Raw genomic sequence first — 19,264 nt, forward strand, 5'->3', positions numbered from 1 at the left:
AACATGAGAAACATGAAAGAAAAGGATACAATTTGAAATTGAGAAGCTTTTTGTAACACTGTTACAATTTGAACATTGTGTCATTAAAAGAAAGAATATATTGTCTGAGAAAGTTTAACTGTTGGAAGCCAGAAAATACTTTAACAGCAGGACGTGAGAAAGTCATGTAACCTAAGAATGGCATGAGTAGGGAGAGAATTCTTTGATGTGTACTAAAGAAAGAAAGAAACATATACACAGGTGTACTGTAATTTTGGGTGGTCCAGTTTTTGGAGGTGGAGGGCCAACTGTGCTCTGGACATTGCTTAATTGGGGGGACTGTAATTTCTAATGCATGGAAAAGAAAGAAATAGGAGACACCTGCTTGTATGTGTGTGTTCTAGGTTTTTGGAGGTGGAGGGGGGGGGTGTACTGTACTTTTGGAGAAATAGCAATGAGTATACTGAAGGAGAGAGAATGTAAGAAATACCTTGAAAATGTTAGATTGCCTCATACTGAGAGACGGGGCATACAAGATTGCATAGGGAAAGTGTAGTGTCCTTTTGACCAAAGGACCAGTTTAAATTAACGTGGGAATAGTTAAAATTACTACAATAGAAAGCGAAACTTTTTTTGTGTGTGGATGAGAAAACGTTATGTTGGTTGCGACACACGTGCATGTCTAAGTCTTTTTAGAAAAGAAAGAAAAAAAAAAAAGATCTTTTAAGTTGTTAGGATATAGAAAGTTATTTGAGAAAATGTATGTGACATTTATTGTTGAGGGATGAGACTCCCTGTAATTTCGATTTGAACGTAACTGTTTTTAGAAAAAAAAAAAAAGATTTTTCTGATTTGTCAGACAGAAAAATGTTCCATTTAGCATGCCCTGATAGAATAAAAAAAGAAAGAAAAGAAAAAAGCCCTTTTTCTGGAAAAGATTCTTGTTAACTTTAAAGAATAGCTATTGTACTTGTTTTTGTGAAAAAACGAAAGGGCGAAAACAGACAGGTTGTGAGTAAGATTGCTATTATGCCAGTGGTTTAACAGAGTGAGAAAAAAAAGAAAAAAAGTATTGTTGAAGTTAGGGATACTATCATGAATGGATTTTTGTAGTTTCGAAAAGGAGTGTGAGAAACTTACGTGGAAAATAAGATAATATTTGCAATAGAAATTTAGATATTTCGGGGTTATGGATTTGTTTGAAGTTTTAATTTAGTTGAATTTTTATGTTATATAGTTGAAAAGATGCAGATGAGAAGAGACATGATTGATTTGATATTATATTATAGTTGAGAAAAAAAAAATAGAATAAAATATGGGAAAATATATATGGTGTGAGCTGAGGATTGGAACATAGATGTTTGATACATTAAAGATAAATATTTTATTAGTGTTGTGATAATTGGATTAAAATTGATAGGAAGATACATGAAAATTCGAAGGAACACAATATGAATTGAATGGATTTTGACCTGACTTGATGTTAGTTTTGCTTTGGTTTCAACAGCGACGCTACATGAGACATGAAGTTAGTGAATAATTCGTGTATAATACTGATGCTTACAAACTTATATTTTTTGTAGTTGGAATATTGAAATTGAAATTTTTAAGATTACGTTGCATGGTTATTTGGATTAGGCTAAGGGAGACGATGAGATAGTGGGAGGAAATGGGAGAATTGCGAGAAATTGCAAGATGATAGTATTTAGATGCTTTTTTATATTGACGTAGTAGCTAGGGCCCACACATTTGATATGTGTGTGTGTGTGTGTGTGTGTGTGTGTGTGCGGGTTAGGCTAAGGGAGACGATGAGTAAAATGGTTGAATGAGATAGTTGAAGGAAATTTAAGAATTGTAAGAAATTGCAAGATGATAGTATTTAAATGCTTTTTTATATTGACGTAGTAGCTAGGACGCGCACCTTTGATGCGTGTACGGCTAGGGTGAAGGAGAGGATAATAATGAGAGATGAATGAAATGCTGGAAAACGGGTTAACCCCGAGAAAACCCACGAACACGGTCTTTGTTTACCATAAAGTTGAATTGATTGGGTCGGGGATTGAACCTTTGCTACGTTAGATGGGATAATGTATAACGTGAATTATAGATATATTAAAATATGTATGTGGTGTAAAGTGTGACTGAAGCTGAGACTTGAAGCACGAAAACTGAACGCCTTAGTATTGAAGAATTATGTTAACGTATGGTGCGATACTTACAGAGAGAGAGAGACGGAAAAGAGCTGTTTCAGTGCTGAATAAGATAATAAAACTGAAAAAAAGGCAAACCTTTGGTTTTGTTTTCGTTTTGCAGAACCTACAAAAGTGTATTGTATTTTTTTTTTTTTTTTTGGCTATTGTGAATTATGTAGACGCTACAAGCTGTATTTAAGGGCTAGAGTTTCTTTTATGTGTGAATTTATTGTTTGTAGAGAGATAGTTGCGTAAATTTTGTGTTGTATTGAAGGGAAGTTGTAGGGGGTAGTCTTTTAAAAGAATTTTGCTTTAAGACATACAGTAATTGGACGAAAGTGTTTGCAGGGGACGCTAAGATTAAAAAAAAAAAAAAAGAAAGAAAAGAAAAGAAAGCGTAAAATGTTTGGCGTTAGTTTGAATCTTTTATTTGTGAAAAAAATATAAATATGTTGTTTTGGAGAACACGCTTATTTGTATTTTAGAGCTTACTCGGTGCTAGTTCGTCTGTTTAATATTTGAGGAAAGGAGTTTTTAGTTGACCGGAAATATCTATATTTGGAAGGTAAGTTGAATTTTGTTTTTTATATTTATTCTATAAAGTAATAACGAAAGAACTTAACTTTTATAGATAATTGAAGTGAGAATATAATATTATTTTTTTAATGTAAATTGTAACGAGCTTATTTTTATTTATTGACTTTTAAGAAAAATAAAATGAGAAATATTGAAAAGCTGATGGTGGAATTAATTTTAAATTTATATAACAGCATAGAACTTAATTCTAAACCACCCAAGTAATTTTTTTTATTAAACTTTTAATATATATATATATATATATATATATATATATATATATATATATATATATATATATATATATATATATATATATATATATATATATATATAGAATGATATTATGTGTTTGTGAAGGAGGTGCAGAATTTATACTAAATTATTTTTTTTTGTTATTTTTGTTTTAGATTTTTTCCTGGATCGATTGTGAAGAAATTTTTTGAAGGAATTTCTACATTTGAGGTAAGAAATAAATTATTTTATTTATTTTTAAACTTAAGAGAGGAAAACTGTGGAGCTTATTATGTTTAATTGACTTTTTGGAAAAGATTAGTTTTAGTTGCGAACATTTTGAGTATAGTATGTGTAGCCTAGTTTTATTGAGAGGAAAGCAGGAAACGATGGAAAGATAAAAGCTTATGAATGCCAAAGAAAATGCAATATTTCAGTTTATCGTGCCACGATTATGCCCTTTAGGCTAAAACTGATGTGTTATTAAGGCAAGTGAATGATGCTGGAAGAATTGGTGGAATGAGAAAGTAGGAGCAAAAGGAAGTACCCCGAGTAAACTCACGAACACGATGTTGTCCACTAAAAAGTTACATGTCTAGGGATTAAATGAAAGACCTTACGCATCAGAGATACCGTTGAAACATATGTAGAGGAAACGATGGAAAGATAAAAGCTTATGAATGCCATAGAAAATGAAATTTTTAAGTTTAACGTCCCACGGTTATACCAGTTAGGCTAAGACTGACGCGTAATTAAGGCAAATAAATAATAACTCAACAATTGTTGGAATGAGATAGTGGGAGGAAACGGGAAAATCCACTAACAGAATATTGTTTAACAGAAAGTTAATTTGCGGGAAATTGAAGGAGGGTTTGCATACACAACAGGTGAGCGTTATAACATTAAGGTACCGTATGAACATAACGAAAGGAAAGCAAAAGATGGTGCAAAGATAAAAGTTTATAAATGCTATAGAAAATAAAATTTTTAAGTTTGACGTTTTACGCTTATGCGGGTTAGGCTAAAGGGTAATAATGCGAGATGGATGAAATGGTGGAATGAGATAGTGGGAGGAAAGTGAATAATTGCTAGAAAACCCACGTTTACGGTGGTTTTGCATAGTGTATACGAAACAAGAAAATGTAATAAGGCAGTACTTACATGTCTTTTTACAGTGACGTAGTAGCTAGCGCGCACATCTTTGCTGTGTATTTCTGTTAGGCTAAAGGAGACGGTGATGATGAGAAATGAGTGAAATGGTTGAATGAAGAAAATGGGAGTAAGCGGGAGAACCCCGACAAAACCTATACATATGGTGTTTGCGCAGCATAAATTTGACTTGTTGCGGATTGGGATTGTATGAGAGATTTGAAGCACCGGAGGCGCGCGGTACCGCAAACTGGCTTTAACAAATATTGGAATTTATTATTAGAAAGAGGATATGAAATATAAACTTTTAGTTAATTCATGAATTGGAAAAACAAAAGCAATGTTATGTAAGATAATGTGCAATTGAAATTAGTTGAGTGAATGTGATGAATTGAACTGAATTGTTTTACGTTTAAGGCAGCGCTAGCTTAATTGGAAAAGTGTAGTTTGCCATATATTTTTTGCGTGTAGATAGAAGGTTACGTAAAAATGCCATGGATTTAAACAGACTGTTATTAAGTACCAGTTTGGCGATGACAGTTTTTAATATTGGAAACACTCACCAACATTTATGACATGAAAATTGGTAATGTAGGTGCAAGTGTGCCATAATTATTTTGCAAAAGAGATAATTGAATTATTAGTAATTTATTGTGTCTTAAACTAATTATATTTGTTAGTTAAAGAATTGGGAAAACCATGCATGTGTAATATTAGTATGGATTTAAGTAATAACGTACAGAAAAATGTTTTAATGTCTAAATTTAATTGAAATTAACACCTATATGGAGTTTTTATTGGGAATATTACTATTTGAGGGCGTGTGCTTGCGACTTAAATATTATTATTATTTTTGGAATATATATAGAGTTATACCTCTTGTATAGCTTTATGTAACTGCCCTTATGTCCGAAAGAATAAAAATTAAAAATACAGGAAACATAAAAGCATTGGGGGGGGCTAAAATATTTACTCAGACTGAAAGTAAATTCATGAATTATATTATAGAAATATAAGTATGGAAAAATCAAATGACCGTATTTAAAATGTATGTATAAAGAAGATTTCAGTTGAGTTAAGTTGATTATGAGTTTAGCGTTCCCGTGTGCAGCCATGCAATATGAGACGTGGACCTACAACTTTACGTGCAATGGGAACCATATGAGTTTGCCCCGGGAAGCAAATGCTGGTTACCCACGCGAAATGCGCGTACGTTAACCGCTTAGACATGTAGGAGCTTATGAACGACAATAGTTTTTAGGAAAAATGGATTTTGTTTTCTTATAATAATTTATTGAAAATATTGAATTGATTTTATGGCACTTAGCACTTTATATTGCACGGTAATGCGAGTCAGGGTAAAAGGAGATCATAATTAAGGATGTGGAAGGAAATGGAAGCATTCCGAAAAAATTATGATGATAATATTGTTTAGTATAAGATTAGTTAAACAAATTTTTGTTAGGGAATGTCCTAGAGGGTATGTTGACAAGAAAGAAAGGGAGGGGGCGAAGAAGACTACAATTAATGGCTGAAATTAAAACAAAAAGATTATACGTAAAAACGAAAAGGTTAGCGGAGGACCGTGGAGCATACAAGCTTGTTAGCTGTGGCAAGTGACATGGTATTAAAGGCAAAATATCTATAATTATGATTTAAGCAAAAAACAGAACTATGAACCAAATGTACTAGAGGAAATTAGTTTAGGATTTGTATGGAAAAAGTAAAATAAAAACGTAATGATAACTGAATATTATCTTGGTAGTATTGTAAATAGAAATGTTTCCTAGGAAAAACTTTTGCTTAATTTTTATGGAATTTCATATAAATGATACGAATATGTTCATACAATGGCAATAAGGACGTATGTTATTTGATATTTTGAATATGTAGGCAAAAAAACAGACAGACATTGAAATTTTTTGTTGGGAGGGTTACAAAGTAATTTTGTTAGAATATGTTTCAAACTGGTAATTTTTAAGGTATTGTAGACAGTTATATGTAGGTTACTTTTTAAAAGTAAGATAAAATTGTAGAAAAAAAAATAGAATGTTTATGATTGAAGGAATGAAATATTACTTTTGTTGGAAATATAGGTAAATTGCCTTATAATCATAATTTAGGTAACTTAGATCCCCAGAGTTTTTTACTGATGGAAAATAAATAAATAATACCACTTTGTTTAGAAGAGAACAAATAAAAAATAATTAGAGTCATTATTTGTATTGAAGATTCAACTTTTAAGAACTAATATTTAAATAATGAAATAACTTTGACAGATCAAATTATAGGCGCTAAACGAATAAGTATAAGAGTGATAACTGAGTATTCAATGTACAGTAGCTATTTATTTTGAGAATAGAACAGTGAATTGATTGGATGAATTATTGAGAGACATAAAAAATAAGATGATACTTATTTTAATATATTTTTAACAGCACGTCTGCTTAAATATAACATCTGAAATTTTATAGTATTATTTGATATTTATAAGTGTTTATTTTTGTTTTTTTTTTGCAGAATGGAGCGATCACGAGCATGTATATTATTGGACATTATTGATTTAACAGGAGATGACGATGTAAATTTGGCAGAAGATGTAGGAGATGAGAATGTGGTCGAATTAGATCGCAAAGAGGGGGAGGAGGAGGAGGAGGATGTAATTATTGTGGATGATGAGGATGATAATGACGTAATATTAATAGAACATGAGAAAGAAGTGATAATAATAGAAGATGACAAAGAGCAGGAGGGGGACATAATAATGCAAAATGTCGAAGAGGATGATCATTATGATGAAGAGGCTAATGATGATCATGATGATGAGGTGGGGGTACAAAATGTACAAGAGGGGGAGGAAGGCGGTATGGAATTTCAAATAAATGAAGAGTTTTGCAAAACAATGGCTAGTTTGGAGAAATTTTTAAATGTAGCCATGAATTGTGAAGTACTTGAAAGAATTAATGAATTTGTAAATAAATGCAAAAATATATATAATCAAAACAATAAAATGTAAAAAAAAGAAAAAATGTAAATATAAGAAATAAAAAGAAAAAAAAAGAAAATTAGATTAGACAATATAATTTGTGTGTTTTATTAATTCCAATATGATTACTTTAGGTAATTTGAACTGAGAAAAATCAGGTTTTAAGGTTACTTGGTTGTTTGGGTGATTGGAAGGCTTTATAGCGAGCACATTTTTATGGTTTTCTCTTTCAGTTTTCTGGTGGATTGTAGGAAGACTGCATCTAACAAATGGAGTAGAGTAAGGTATTGTATAATTTTTTATGGAAGACCCAGCAAAGAATATTATTTTCACAGGGATTTAAGATTGTTTTGCTGTTAAAATTACAGGGAAAGTCTATAGAAACCTTATAAGAAGAAGAAGACTGCTGAAAATATAATTTCCAATTGCTGACTAAAGATGCTTTTTTGAACTTGATTAAAAGACAAATTTTAGGTAGTGCAAGCTGGAATCCAGCTCAGCTATCTAAATATTTATTATTATTATTATTATTATTATTATTATTATTATTATTATTATTATTATTATTATTATTATTATTATTATTATACATTTGACAGACTTGGAAAATAATTTTGACTCTGTTTTTTTTTAAAAAAAAATTATGCTTATCTTATTCTTCGTATCCATTACTTTCCTTCTACTTTTTCCTTTTATACTCATATAAAGAAAAAAAAAAGACAATTTTTCGTAAACTATATGCATTGAAATTGTTGTCACACATAATCTCTTACTCTGAGTGAAGTATTTGAGAACAGAATTCTAGGAAAAAATATTTGGACCCAAAAGAAATGAGAATGGTGATTGGCAAAAGCTTCATATTGAGGAACTACATAGTTTATAGAATTACCCATCATTGTTAGGGTTATCAAGTCTAGGAGGCTTAGGTGAGCATGTCATATAGGTTTAATAGAATGCTTTCAAAGTCTTGACTGGTAGACTTATAGGAAAACGACCAATAGAAAGACCTATGCACAAATGGGAGGAAAATATTAAGATAAATTTCGCAAAAATTGGAATACAAAGTACAAATTGTATACAATTGGGTACGGATAGAAGTCAGTGAAGAGCTTGTGTGAACCTCTGGGTTCCATAGGTCATAGACTTAGTTAGTTATTTTTATATGCAATGAAAATAATAATAATATTAAGAACAAGAAAGATAAATAAAATTCACCTCTTTTCTGCTACCCGTTTTTTAAAATAATTTTGCTTGTTCCCCTTAAAAATACTATTGAAGCTTTATAGAATGTGTATTGGTAACGTATTTTGATCTTGTTTGAAGGAACACTGAAAATCAAGACCAAGTTTGTTTCTAACTGCAAAATTTACTTAAAATTTTGATATATAACTCATAATTTCCACGGGATTTTTTATGTTTTACAGTTTATGGATTATTTCCATATTTTATCGATTGCTGCATTTTAATAGATTAATTTGAAAAATATGTCATAAAAAATCATTATGTGTACAAAAAACATCTACTTGTCATTTCCTGTGCACGAGGATACATCTTACTGTTGCACTACGTGAACACTTTAAGTACAAGGGCAAGAACTCAGTCTATTACCTACTTTTTAACATCCTAGATAATGAATGAATAATTCCTAAAAGTATAGCGTTTCTTGTTCTTCCCTAAATGCAAAGTATGGCTCCTTAACTATAAGCGAAAATCAATGGGAATATTAAAATGACTTGTGTTTGCTTTTATTTATTGTATAAATGTCAGATAAAACCGTTGTTATGAGACTTATTTGTGAAGATTGAAATACGGAAACCAGAAATGTTGTGTATTTCCTGAATGGTTTTTATAAGGCGATTTAAAACCATAAGAAGTGCATAGGGTTACCTACATAGCAATAAAAGTATAAACGTGAACGCGTAAGAAAGCAAGAGCGAGAGAGGGAGGAAAAAAAAAGAAAAAAGTTTGCTTTATTGTAGGGTATGGAACGGGGTGCTAGCTGTTGCGGGGCGGGAGGAGGAAGGAAAGAGCGCGAACGATAGATGCTGAAAGCTTGCATAAACGCTGAGTGCAGGTTATAAATGGGAGCTGAGGTTGGCGGGGCGGGAGGGAAGTGTTTTTGTAGTTTGAAGGAAATAGTAATAGAGACGCGAGGGGAGTTTAACGACAAAAGTACATGCGAGAGAGAGAGAGAGAGAGAGAAAGAAAATGTGTGTGGAAGGATGGATGAATGCGATCGGTGCGTGAGAGGAAAGGAGACGCGTGCGGGGCAGTTTCTGCCTGTAGTTTCATGCAAACAGCAAGAGAGAGAAAGAGTACGAGAAGCACACACATACCTGTATTGGTGTGCGTCAGAGGGGTGCGAAGGTATACAGGCTTAACCTGAATGCTGCTTCAGGGCATTTTTTTTATTCTTAGCTGAATGCAATGGAATTTACGGTCTTTAAAAAGGAACGGTGAAATCTTGTTTTGAACACAGAAACTGCAAAAGTTTGTGTAAGCCAAGAGAAAAGAAATAGCAAATGAACGAAAATAAATAATTTATATGTTGATATCAGTGGCGTATATGCGTGCGGTTTATTGAAATTTTAAGTGACTATTTTTTTTTCTTTTTAAATATGTAAAGTTAGATTATAATGTTATGATGTGTACTAAAAAACACATGTAAAGTATAGAAATGTTAAAATGATGATACTTACGTAACACAGAATGTTATCCTCTTCAATGTTTGAAGCACATACGAAGCACTAATATATGGCGGGAAAAAAAAGACGGGAAACGACAAAATGATTTCGTCGGTAAACGAATGAGGGAATGCCGGTTCTACAAATAAGACGAGGTCGATACGATGTGATGCTAACCGCACAAAAGCATGTATGCTACTGACATGTGTTGCTATATAGGTGGCGTTGATGAATAAAGACTAAGATTTTTTCGTATAAAAACTTTAAATGGGCGTAGCTCCTAAACGATTGATTATACGATAAAACGGATTACAGAAATCGATTTGTTAGATGAAAATCTATATAGAAAGACACCTTACATGATAAAATTAAACAATTTTTTGTGGGGGCTAACAGTGGCGGGTGGACATGTAGGGCTCTAACATTACATTTTTGGCTTTTGACGGTCAACTATTGGTTGTAAAAAGAAAAGAAAGGTATTTTCTTGAATGTTAGGACCTAACGAACACTACTATACAGATTAGAACAATGTAACTTTAAAATAATTTTAAATGTGCGTGGCTCCTAAACGGTTCATCGTAGGTGAAAATGGACAACAGAAATCGATTTGTCAGGTCAAAATCTATATAGAAAGACACCCTACATGATACATTTGAACACTTTTTATTTTTTCGATTTATATACAGGGTGTTTCAAAAGTATAGTTTTTTATTTTTTCGCTTTTTTGACCAAACTATTGGTCGTACAAACAAAAGAAAGGTATTTTCTTAATCGTAAGGACCTAACGAACATTACTATATACATTAGAACAATGTAACTTTAAATTAAAAATTTAATGAATTTGCATAAACAATATGGCGTCGATTTTTTTCAAACTTTGGAAATATGTTTATTAAAGGGTATATTTTTATATGAATAGGTAAAATGAATAATATTACTAAAATAAATACCATTTTTGCGCGTTTTTTATCGCAACCGGTGCGCGCCGCGCGTTTTTTACCGCGACCGGTACGCGCCGCGCGGTATTTGCGCCCGGAAAAAGGTTTTCGCGACGCGGGACGCGTAAAATATTGCCGCCCGCAAACTGCGCGGGGTATTGCCGGTTATAAAAAACAAACAACACTCGGTAACTTGCTATGGTACATGTACACACACGCACAGTCTTATACACACTAATGTGAATGTTATGGTACAGGTGGCGTTGTTTCAAGAAACAAACATGGCGGATGAATTTTAATGTGTTTTCTTTGCATTAATCTAGTATACATTATTTTTGAAACACTAATAATTAAAAATTTAAACAAGTTAACACGAACTTAACCGAACTTTTACGAACATTGACGAACATAACAGTTTATATACAATTTATGTACATGATTATACATGTATTACACAAACGGTTCCGAACATAAACATAAAAATGTATTATCATTTACCGCACACGTTTAGTATACGTATACTATGCATTAAATATAATTTAATTACCGTTAAAAATAATAATTATAATATTAACACAGAGTATAACACTACTACTTGTATAAGCTACAACACATTTTGTAGTCTCGTACCCAAACACAAATCGTTTTGTAGTCTTGTACCCAAAAGCATTTGGTTTTGTAATCTCGTACCCAAACGCATTTCGTTTTGTAATCTCGTACGCAGATGCTTTAACATATTTTAAATTTAGTAACAGTAATATTACACAATATGATGTAGTTTGTAAATTTTAGTTGCTTTTTTTTAATAGAACACTCATAGAGTGTGATCGTATTTAAATTGACGTGCAAACTCCTAATTTTTATTGGATCGTTTGCTGTGCAAACTCTTTATTTATTTATCTTCTTGTATTTTTTATTGTATTGTTTCGTTTGCTTTGCTGCAGGTGATTAAACCGGTTTAAACTAGTTAATGTTTTTGTTATGCAAATATTCAGTTCTGCAAAAACTTCGGTGTTAATTTTTTATTGGTTCGTTTGTTGTGCAAACTCATTATTTATTTAACCTCTCATATATTTTATTCCATCGTTTCCTTTGGAATTTTAGTTGGATCGTTTGTTACTCAAACTCCGAGGTTGAACACATTATGTTACCTCAAAATGTGAGCATGCCAAAGATGTTCTACGAATATTTTAAACATAAAGGATATCACTGTGTTATAACCCATTTACATATAGATATCTTTTCACTACAGTATTCTAATGCCATATATTTGTACTTACTTCTAAGATGTTTGTTCACCGTATAGAAGACATTATGACAACAATATGGTTTTGAACTTACCATCATTTATTGTAAGAACATAAAATACGTATAAATAACCTTATATGAAACATAGGTATTGTTCCTTTATCTTATATAGAATAAAAATACTACGTATGATATCAATAGTTGTTTGGAAAAATAAAACATATTATTATAATTTGTAACGCTTTATTGTATTTTCCAATATTGATATACATATTTAAATAAGATATTTACATGATATATACGTACAAGTACCAACAGATAGCAAAACTTATGAACATCATGATACCTTTAGACAGTCTACTATTTACATATTTACGGAATACCAATCATTTAACACAGTTATTACTTTGATAACCATATGGCAATGTTCTATAGTCAGTAATACTGTTATGATTTAATCGTCGTCTTTTATTTTGAACTTTTTGATGTGTTTTAGTTTCAGACTTGGATACGATGACAAACCCAGGCTTACGAACAATTCTTCCTGGATTGTGTAACTGTTTTTTTTTTTGTCAGCTTTATCTCGAACTAGTTGATAAAAATGATCAAAGTTAATTTCTTGTCGTGTACGATGATTTAAAGTAATTCCTCTAATTTTAAATACATAATCTACTTTCCCTGTTTGAACTTCTTTCATCCTATAGGCATAATTTTTTGGCCCTAAGCCTATAAAGGCATCAATTTCCCATCCATCAGGAACTTCATTAGTTAACTGACCTAAATAGAAACCCAAAGAAAGTGGAGGCTTTTCATTCCGTTGTTGCACAAACATAATACTATCAGTGTCGCAGTACATTACACGCTCAGGATCTATAGCTGTTAGTAACTCATAAAGTTTTAGACGTGCCCAAGAGGTGATGAAGGCTGCAAGGACAACATTGGAAAATTTCCATGGCTTGTTTTTGTTTTCAATGTTTTTATATGATACAATGAGATGCCGCTCTCCAATAGGCAATACAGTTTGTACCTCATATTGTGGTGCCCATAGATAACTTAAAAATTTTTCTGGAGTATCTACAATTACAGATTGAGATAAATCTGTTCTTTGTCCCCATTTTCCATACAAGGAATTGAGAAATATTTTGGAAATATATCTTAGACCAGGATCTGATTGAATGTTATTTTCCGTTAACTGAATGCATTCATGTTTATAATAGTCTGCAATATATTTTTCTTGATCTTGTTTAGTTTTGCACCAACTAGGAAACCCTGAAGACTCCTGCTTCATTTTTAAGAAGGAATTGACATAATCTTTAAACAAATTATTTTCTGATCCAGATAATTTGAATTCCCAAATTTCAATAATTTGTAGAATTTTGTATCCGAGATCTAAAGCTACATGAAGTTCAGGAGTACAATATGTACCAGTAAGGACACGCTCGGCATCATTATGCATACAATTGTTGTCACTTTGTTCCATAACCCAAACAAAAGGCGATCATTACATGTATATGGTAAAATTGAAAAATATAAGTCTTTAGGAGATACGTTTCACTAATCCATGAATACTTTGCACTTGTGGAAAGTCATGTCCCTTGTATATTATAGGTTTACGTACCATCACCCAGGGGTAAAGACTTGTAACATCACAATATAACACAGACTGATCGCTGATACATTCGTACAAGGCATTAAAACATTCCACCATAAAAACTATCTTTAGGTATCAGATGATTAATACTTTTTTTTTCAGTATTTTTATTACTATGTAATATGCGATTTCAACTTTTTAAGTTGCAGTATTTGTAATACATGTTTACTAAGAAATCTTTTTTTATTCCTACTGTTATACTTTTAGGGAAATATTAAAATAAACTGTTAACGAAAATATCAATAGCATAAACGAATAACGTTTATAATAATTTCTCGTAAACTTTTTGTAAACGTTGTGTCTTATTTTTTTTTCATTAATAGTTATTCTCTTGCGTAATAAAAAAGTTATTGTAAAAAACTTGTGCTAATAATATTTACGTATACTAAAAAACAAACTCGATGTTAAAAATTTCTTCTTATCATATTAAAGTATTAATATAAACAATAGTTCTTTTCTACTTACCTTTGAAAAGTTTTTTTCTTTACAAATGTTATTTCATTTTTTTTAATAATTTACCTAATGATATTAAAATAATTATGTAATTCAATTTTATGCACAAATATAAAATAAAATCATGTATGTAAAATAAATTCCAATGCGTGCAAAATTACAACTAAATCCGTTTGCACATAACATTACAGACTATTTGTGCGTACAAAAATTACAAACTAGGTATTTAAAACAAATAAAAAATAACAAAAATACTTTTATAGAAATAATATTTTTATTTTTCACATAATTTAAACTGATTACATATAAATAATTATGTAATGTTATATTCTATTTTAATTTTAAATTCATGTACATGAAAACAATTTCATCATACTAAAATTATAATAAGTATTGTTTTCAAATTTACTATATTTACAATGTATAACTTTTACTTCGTTTACTTATTTCACTAACACATCAAACAAATTAAAAAAAATTATAAAAATTGTAAGCAAAATCTTTTTTTAACAAAAGCTCTGTAATTAAATCAACATAATTTTTGTTTAATAAAATATTATATAACATATAAACAAAGGTCCAATCATCTATTTCAATATCATGATATGATGAAAAAATTTCATACAGTTCATCAAAAGTACGACCTCGTACCATAACACACCATGCATTAAAGCACATCATTTCATATTCACAAGTAATACAATCATGGTGTTCTATAATATGAGAGTTTTCGAAACATCCTTCACATACTAGTTTATATTCTGGTTTCCATCTTGAAATACAATCCAACACGCACTGTTCATTCACAAAAAAAGAAGTGCAATTATACAGACACGGTCTGATTCCTGTAGGCATTTTTGTCACTTTTTAAAAACACTTCCACTAACTCAGAAATATAACTATCACAAAATGTGAGTGATTCATATGATAAATTAAATCTATTTAAAAGCGTTTTGTTTTGTTTGTAATTATCGTCTAAACAATGTTTCTTCAAATACAGTTTAAACACTATGTCACGAGTTGTCTTCTTAATTACAAATTCCCACACAGAACGTTTTAATCGATTATTATATGCTAATAAACATAAATGAAGGCGCTCATCTGGTATTCTTAATGAACAAGCAGAACAAAGTAGTGGTTCATTCAGTTTATAATTTTCAAAAAGTTCTTTTATGCATAACTTACTTACTTTAAAGCGATTGCACTTACAGTTTATAATATCTAATTCACGAATTTCAATATCTGTATTAGGATACACTTTTTCAAATTGTATTTCATCATCATTTCGATAAAATCTTCTAAACGAATTACAATGTTCTTCATTAGAATGTAATAATTTCACCTCACAAATAACTTTCTTCCTATTAACAAGTTTAAGTTCTTTCTCTCGTGGCGAAATATATTCGGAATGGGATACTTTTCTACTACACATCTTCACAAATACTATACTATTTAAGTATTGTTCCTGTGTATACATAAATAAATTTGCGCATGCGTATAAACTTTTAACGAATGCGCATGCGTGTTACAAACTTATATTTACTTTCCATTGGATACCACAGCTTCCAACTCCAACATGTGTTTTCCTTTTCACAAATAAATTTGCGCATGCGTATAAACTTTTAAGAAATGCTCATGCGTGTTATAAGTTAGTATTTTACTCTCCATTGGTAAATATAGTTTCCATTGGCTAACAGAGCTTCCAACTGCAACATATGTTTTTTTACTTTTCATTATGCAGGTATGTATGTATGTTTACATGTATTTTTCATCAAACAAAATAAAATTGTGTTGTATATTCAAAACAATAAATATTAATATATGTTTTGCACATTTTATTATTAGTTCACACAACATGGTCGTGTAATTTATTACGCAATATTAAATAAATACTTTTCGTAAAACAGTTATGATAATAATACGTAAGTTTAAAAATAAAAAATTAGTTAGTAAAACAAATTCTCCAAACATTTTTACATAATACAAAAAAAAAAGTTTATCCAAAACAAACAATAAAATATAAATGTAAAGTTTTCTTTGCAATTTTTAACACGGCAATACAAAGTGTTCAAGTAATTTAGTATTTTCAAAAATCATTTGTTTTCAACATAAATTATTTAAGTATTAAACTTTTATATACGTATATATTTTATTATTATTATTTCTATTTATCTTTAAATATTTTCTTAAAATGTAAAATAATATTATGAAAAATTAAAAAAATGCAAGCGTGTGAAACAATACTAATTGTAAAATAATATAAGTAAATGCAAAAGAAAATAAATATCAAACAAATGTTAGTTGCAATCATTTTCAAATTTTTCTAATTATTTATTTCATTACTCATTTTAAAAACAAAAACAAGAAAAATTATTATAATGCATAAGTTTATTTCTATATATTTTCATCACAATACAATACAATAAAATTACATTAACAAAAAAAACTTGATGTTATTTTCATTCAATACATAAAATAATAATAATTATTATTTCTTCTTTGTATACAATACAATTAATGTTATAAAAATTTTAAATATTACAAAAATATTTTTAATACATGTGATTTTTTTTCTACACCTTTACAATAAAAGGTTGCATCTTGTTTTCTAACAAAAAAACGTAACATCAAATTCGATGATCACGCATTTTGCGTGTAAAAATTATACTTAAAATTTCAGTATCATGTTCTTCAAATAAATCATTCAAAGTTATATCGTTGGATAAATATCCTACAGCAAAATTTCCAATATCATAATAAAATAAACATTGTTCACAAGAAATATTATTATTATTAAAACGTAAGTATGCACTTATATGTTGTTCACTATACGATACACAAAAAATTATTTTCAAAATACGTAATATGTATACATATATAATTAAAAGTTTAAAATTTAATTCTTTCTTTCACTTTTTTCTGTCTTTACACAAACACAAACATAAGGTTCACTTTTCATCTGTAGTTCAGTTCACACATGTTTTCTGTCTTTCATTCTAAAAATTTCAATTACATCACTTAAAAATGTCTTATCCCTTTCTTCAACCAAATCATAGTATAGTTCATAAAACAATTCTTGAGTACATTTAATTCTTTCTTTCACTTTTTTCTGTCTTTACACAAACACCAACATAAGGTTCACTTTTCATCTGTAGTTCAGTTCACACATGTTTTCTGTCTTTCATTCTAAAAATTTCAATTACATCACTTAAAAATGTCTTATCCCTTTCTTCAACCAAATCATAGTATAGTTCATAAAACAATTCTTGAGTACATTTAATTCTTTCTTTCACTTTTTTCTGTCTTTACACAAACACAAACATAAGGTTCACTTTTCATCTGTAGTTCAGTTCACACATGTTTTCTGTCTTTCATTCTAAAAATTTCAATTACATCACTTAAAAATGTCTTATCCCTTTCTTCAACCAAATCATAGTATAATTCATAAAACAATTCTTGAGTACATATGCCTATTATATGCGATTTGGCATATGTATAAAACAGTTCTTCAACTTCTATATCTATTAAAGTTGATATGGCACGTTCCATCAATTCTTCATCAGTCATGAATAAACATTCATCGCCCATTTGATTGTTAACACTTTCATAACATCCGCTACAAATTAACATTTTATCTGTTTCCCACTCTTTAATCGCTTTCACAATACACTTCATGTCCACTTTATAATTACTGCAGCGGCAATTCAACCTCCACAACCTTGATGTCCTCCATAGTAAGGATGGTGATCCTCCCACAAATTCTTCATCTTCTTCAATATCAATATTATTATCATCATCATCATCCGAAGATGATGATAAATAAATAGTTTTTACACTGTCTGGAGACTCTGCTCTGCTATTTACCGATAAAATGCTATTCTCGGTATTCGGGTTATGCTCCACAGATGGCGAAGAAAACAACGTCTCTTCATCCGCGTACACAAAATCTTCTTTCTGTATAGCAGCCATAGCTAAAATACATACAACATTTTCCAAAACTCCCGTATTTAAACAGTTCCAACAAACAAGATGGCGTCCTCTAATACCATCAAGTTCATACAAGTCATCTATTCCTTTTCAAAACAATATTTAAGCATGTTAATAACACAATACAAAAAACATAAAAACTTTTCTTTGCACTAACAAAAAAAAATCCCAAAATTCTTTTCATATATACGTTCAAGGTCCTCTCTTTTACTTCATTTTCAACTTTATTACCAGCCGCGCCCAACCGTTCGCGTCCCCGCACCTTTCCGCGCCGCGTCCGCGTTTCCGCTGCCAGGTTAAAAAGTCTTTTTATAACAATCCGCTATTGTTCAGCACCTAAATTATTATTCTTTAACGCATACAGCTGCAAGGTTTCTCTTTTATTATTTTTACATACACCTGCGAGGTTTCTCTTTTATTAATCTTTATAACAAGCTAGCATTGTTCAATGATTTTCCCAAGGTTTCTCTTTTATTATTCTTTACATACACCTGCATGTTTTTCTCTTTTATTATTCTTTATAACAAGCTTCACATTGTTCATTGATTTTCCCAAGGTTTCTCTTTATATACATCTGCAAAGTATTGTATACTTCTATTATTCTTTATAACAAGCTTCACATTGTTCAATGATTTTCCCAAGGTTTCTCTTTTATTATTCTTTACATACACCTGCATGTTTTTCTCTTTTATTATTCTTTATAACAAGCTTCACATTGTTCAATGATTTTCCCAAGGTTTCTCTTTTATTATTTAAAAATATACATCTGCAAAGTTTCTCTTTTATTATTCTTTATAACAAAACACCATTGTTCATTAATTTTCCCAAGGTTTCTCTTTTATTATTCTCTTTTATGTCACTACTATACATACAATAGTACAACAACCATTACCTGTCATCATATGTCATTTCAACAATAGTGTATTTCTATACAACTATACTCTCTAGCCATTGTCTGCAAGACCATCCATTGGTGCTTCTCTCTTACGTATACAATAGGTTTCTATTGTGTTTACCACCCCTAACAAAGGACCCCCTGCCTCAATGGTATGTGGACATATAGCCATAGGCCTACTTCAGGTACTACCAGCAACTATTGCGAAATACATAGCCACATATTCTTGTACTGTCGAGTGTCGAATGTTTGAGGCTTCTTTGAGCTAAGAAAATTCCTTGCATGCGAAACT

The 19,264-nt window shown here is 30.4% G+C and overlaps 1 protein-coding gene across 1 annotated transcript; it reads left to right on the plus strand.

The window, feature by feature from the left end:
* Positions 1 to 2,654: 2,654 nt before the first annotated feature.
* On the plus strand, positions 2,655 to 7,308 carry LOC145665774 (uncharacterized). The gene is made up of 3 exons (XM_081732902.1): positions 2,655 to 2,736; positions 3,158 to 3,212; positions 6,651 to 7,308. The coding sequence occupies exon 3, from the start codon at positions 6,652 to 6,654 to the stop codon at positions 7,144 to 7,146; it is 495 nt and encodes a 164-aa protein (XP_081589028.1). The 5' UTR covers positions 2,655 to 2,736; positions 3,158 to 3,212; position 6,651; the 3' UTR covers positions 7,147 to 7,308.
* Positions 7,309 to 19,264: the final 11,956 nt, after the last annotated feature.

Source organism: Thermobia domestica, chromosome 1 (genome assembly GCF_964235325.1).
Source record: "Thermobia domestica chromosome 1, izTheDome1.hap1.1, whole genome shotgun sequence".
Taxonomy (NCBI): Eukaryota; Metazoa; Arthropoda; class Insecta; order Zygentoma; family Lepismatidae; genus Thermobia; species Thermobia domestica.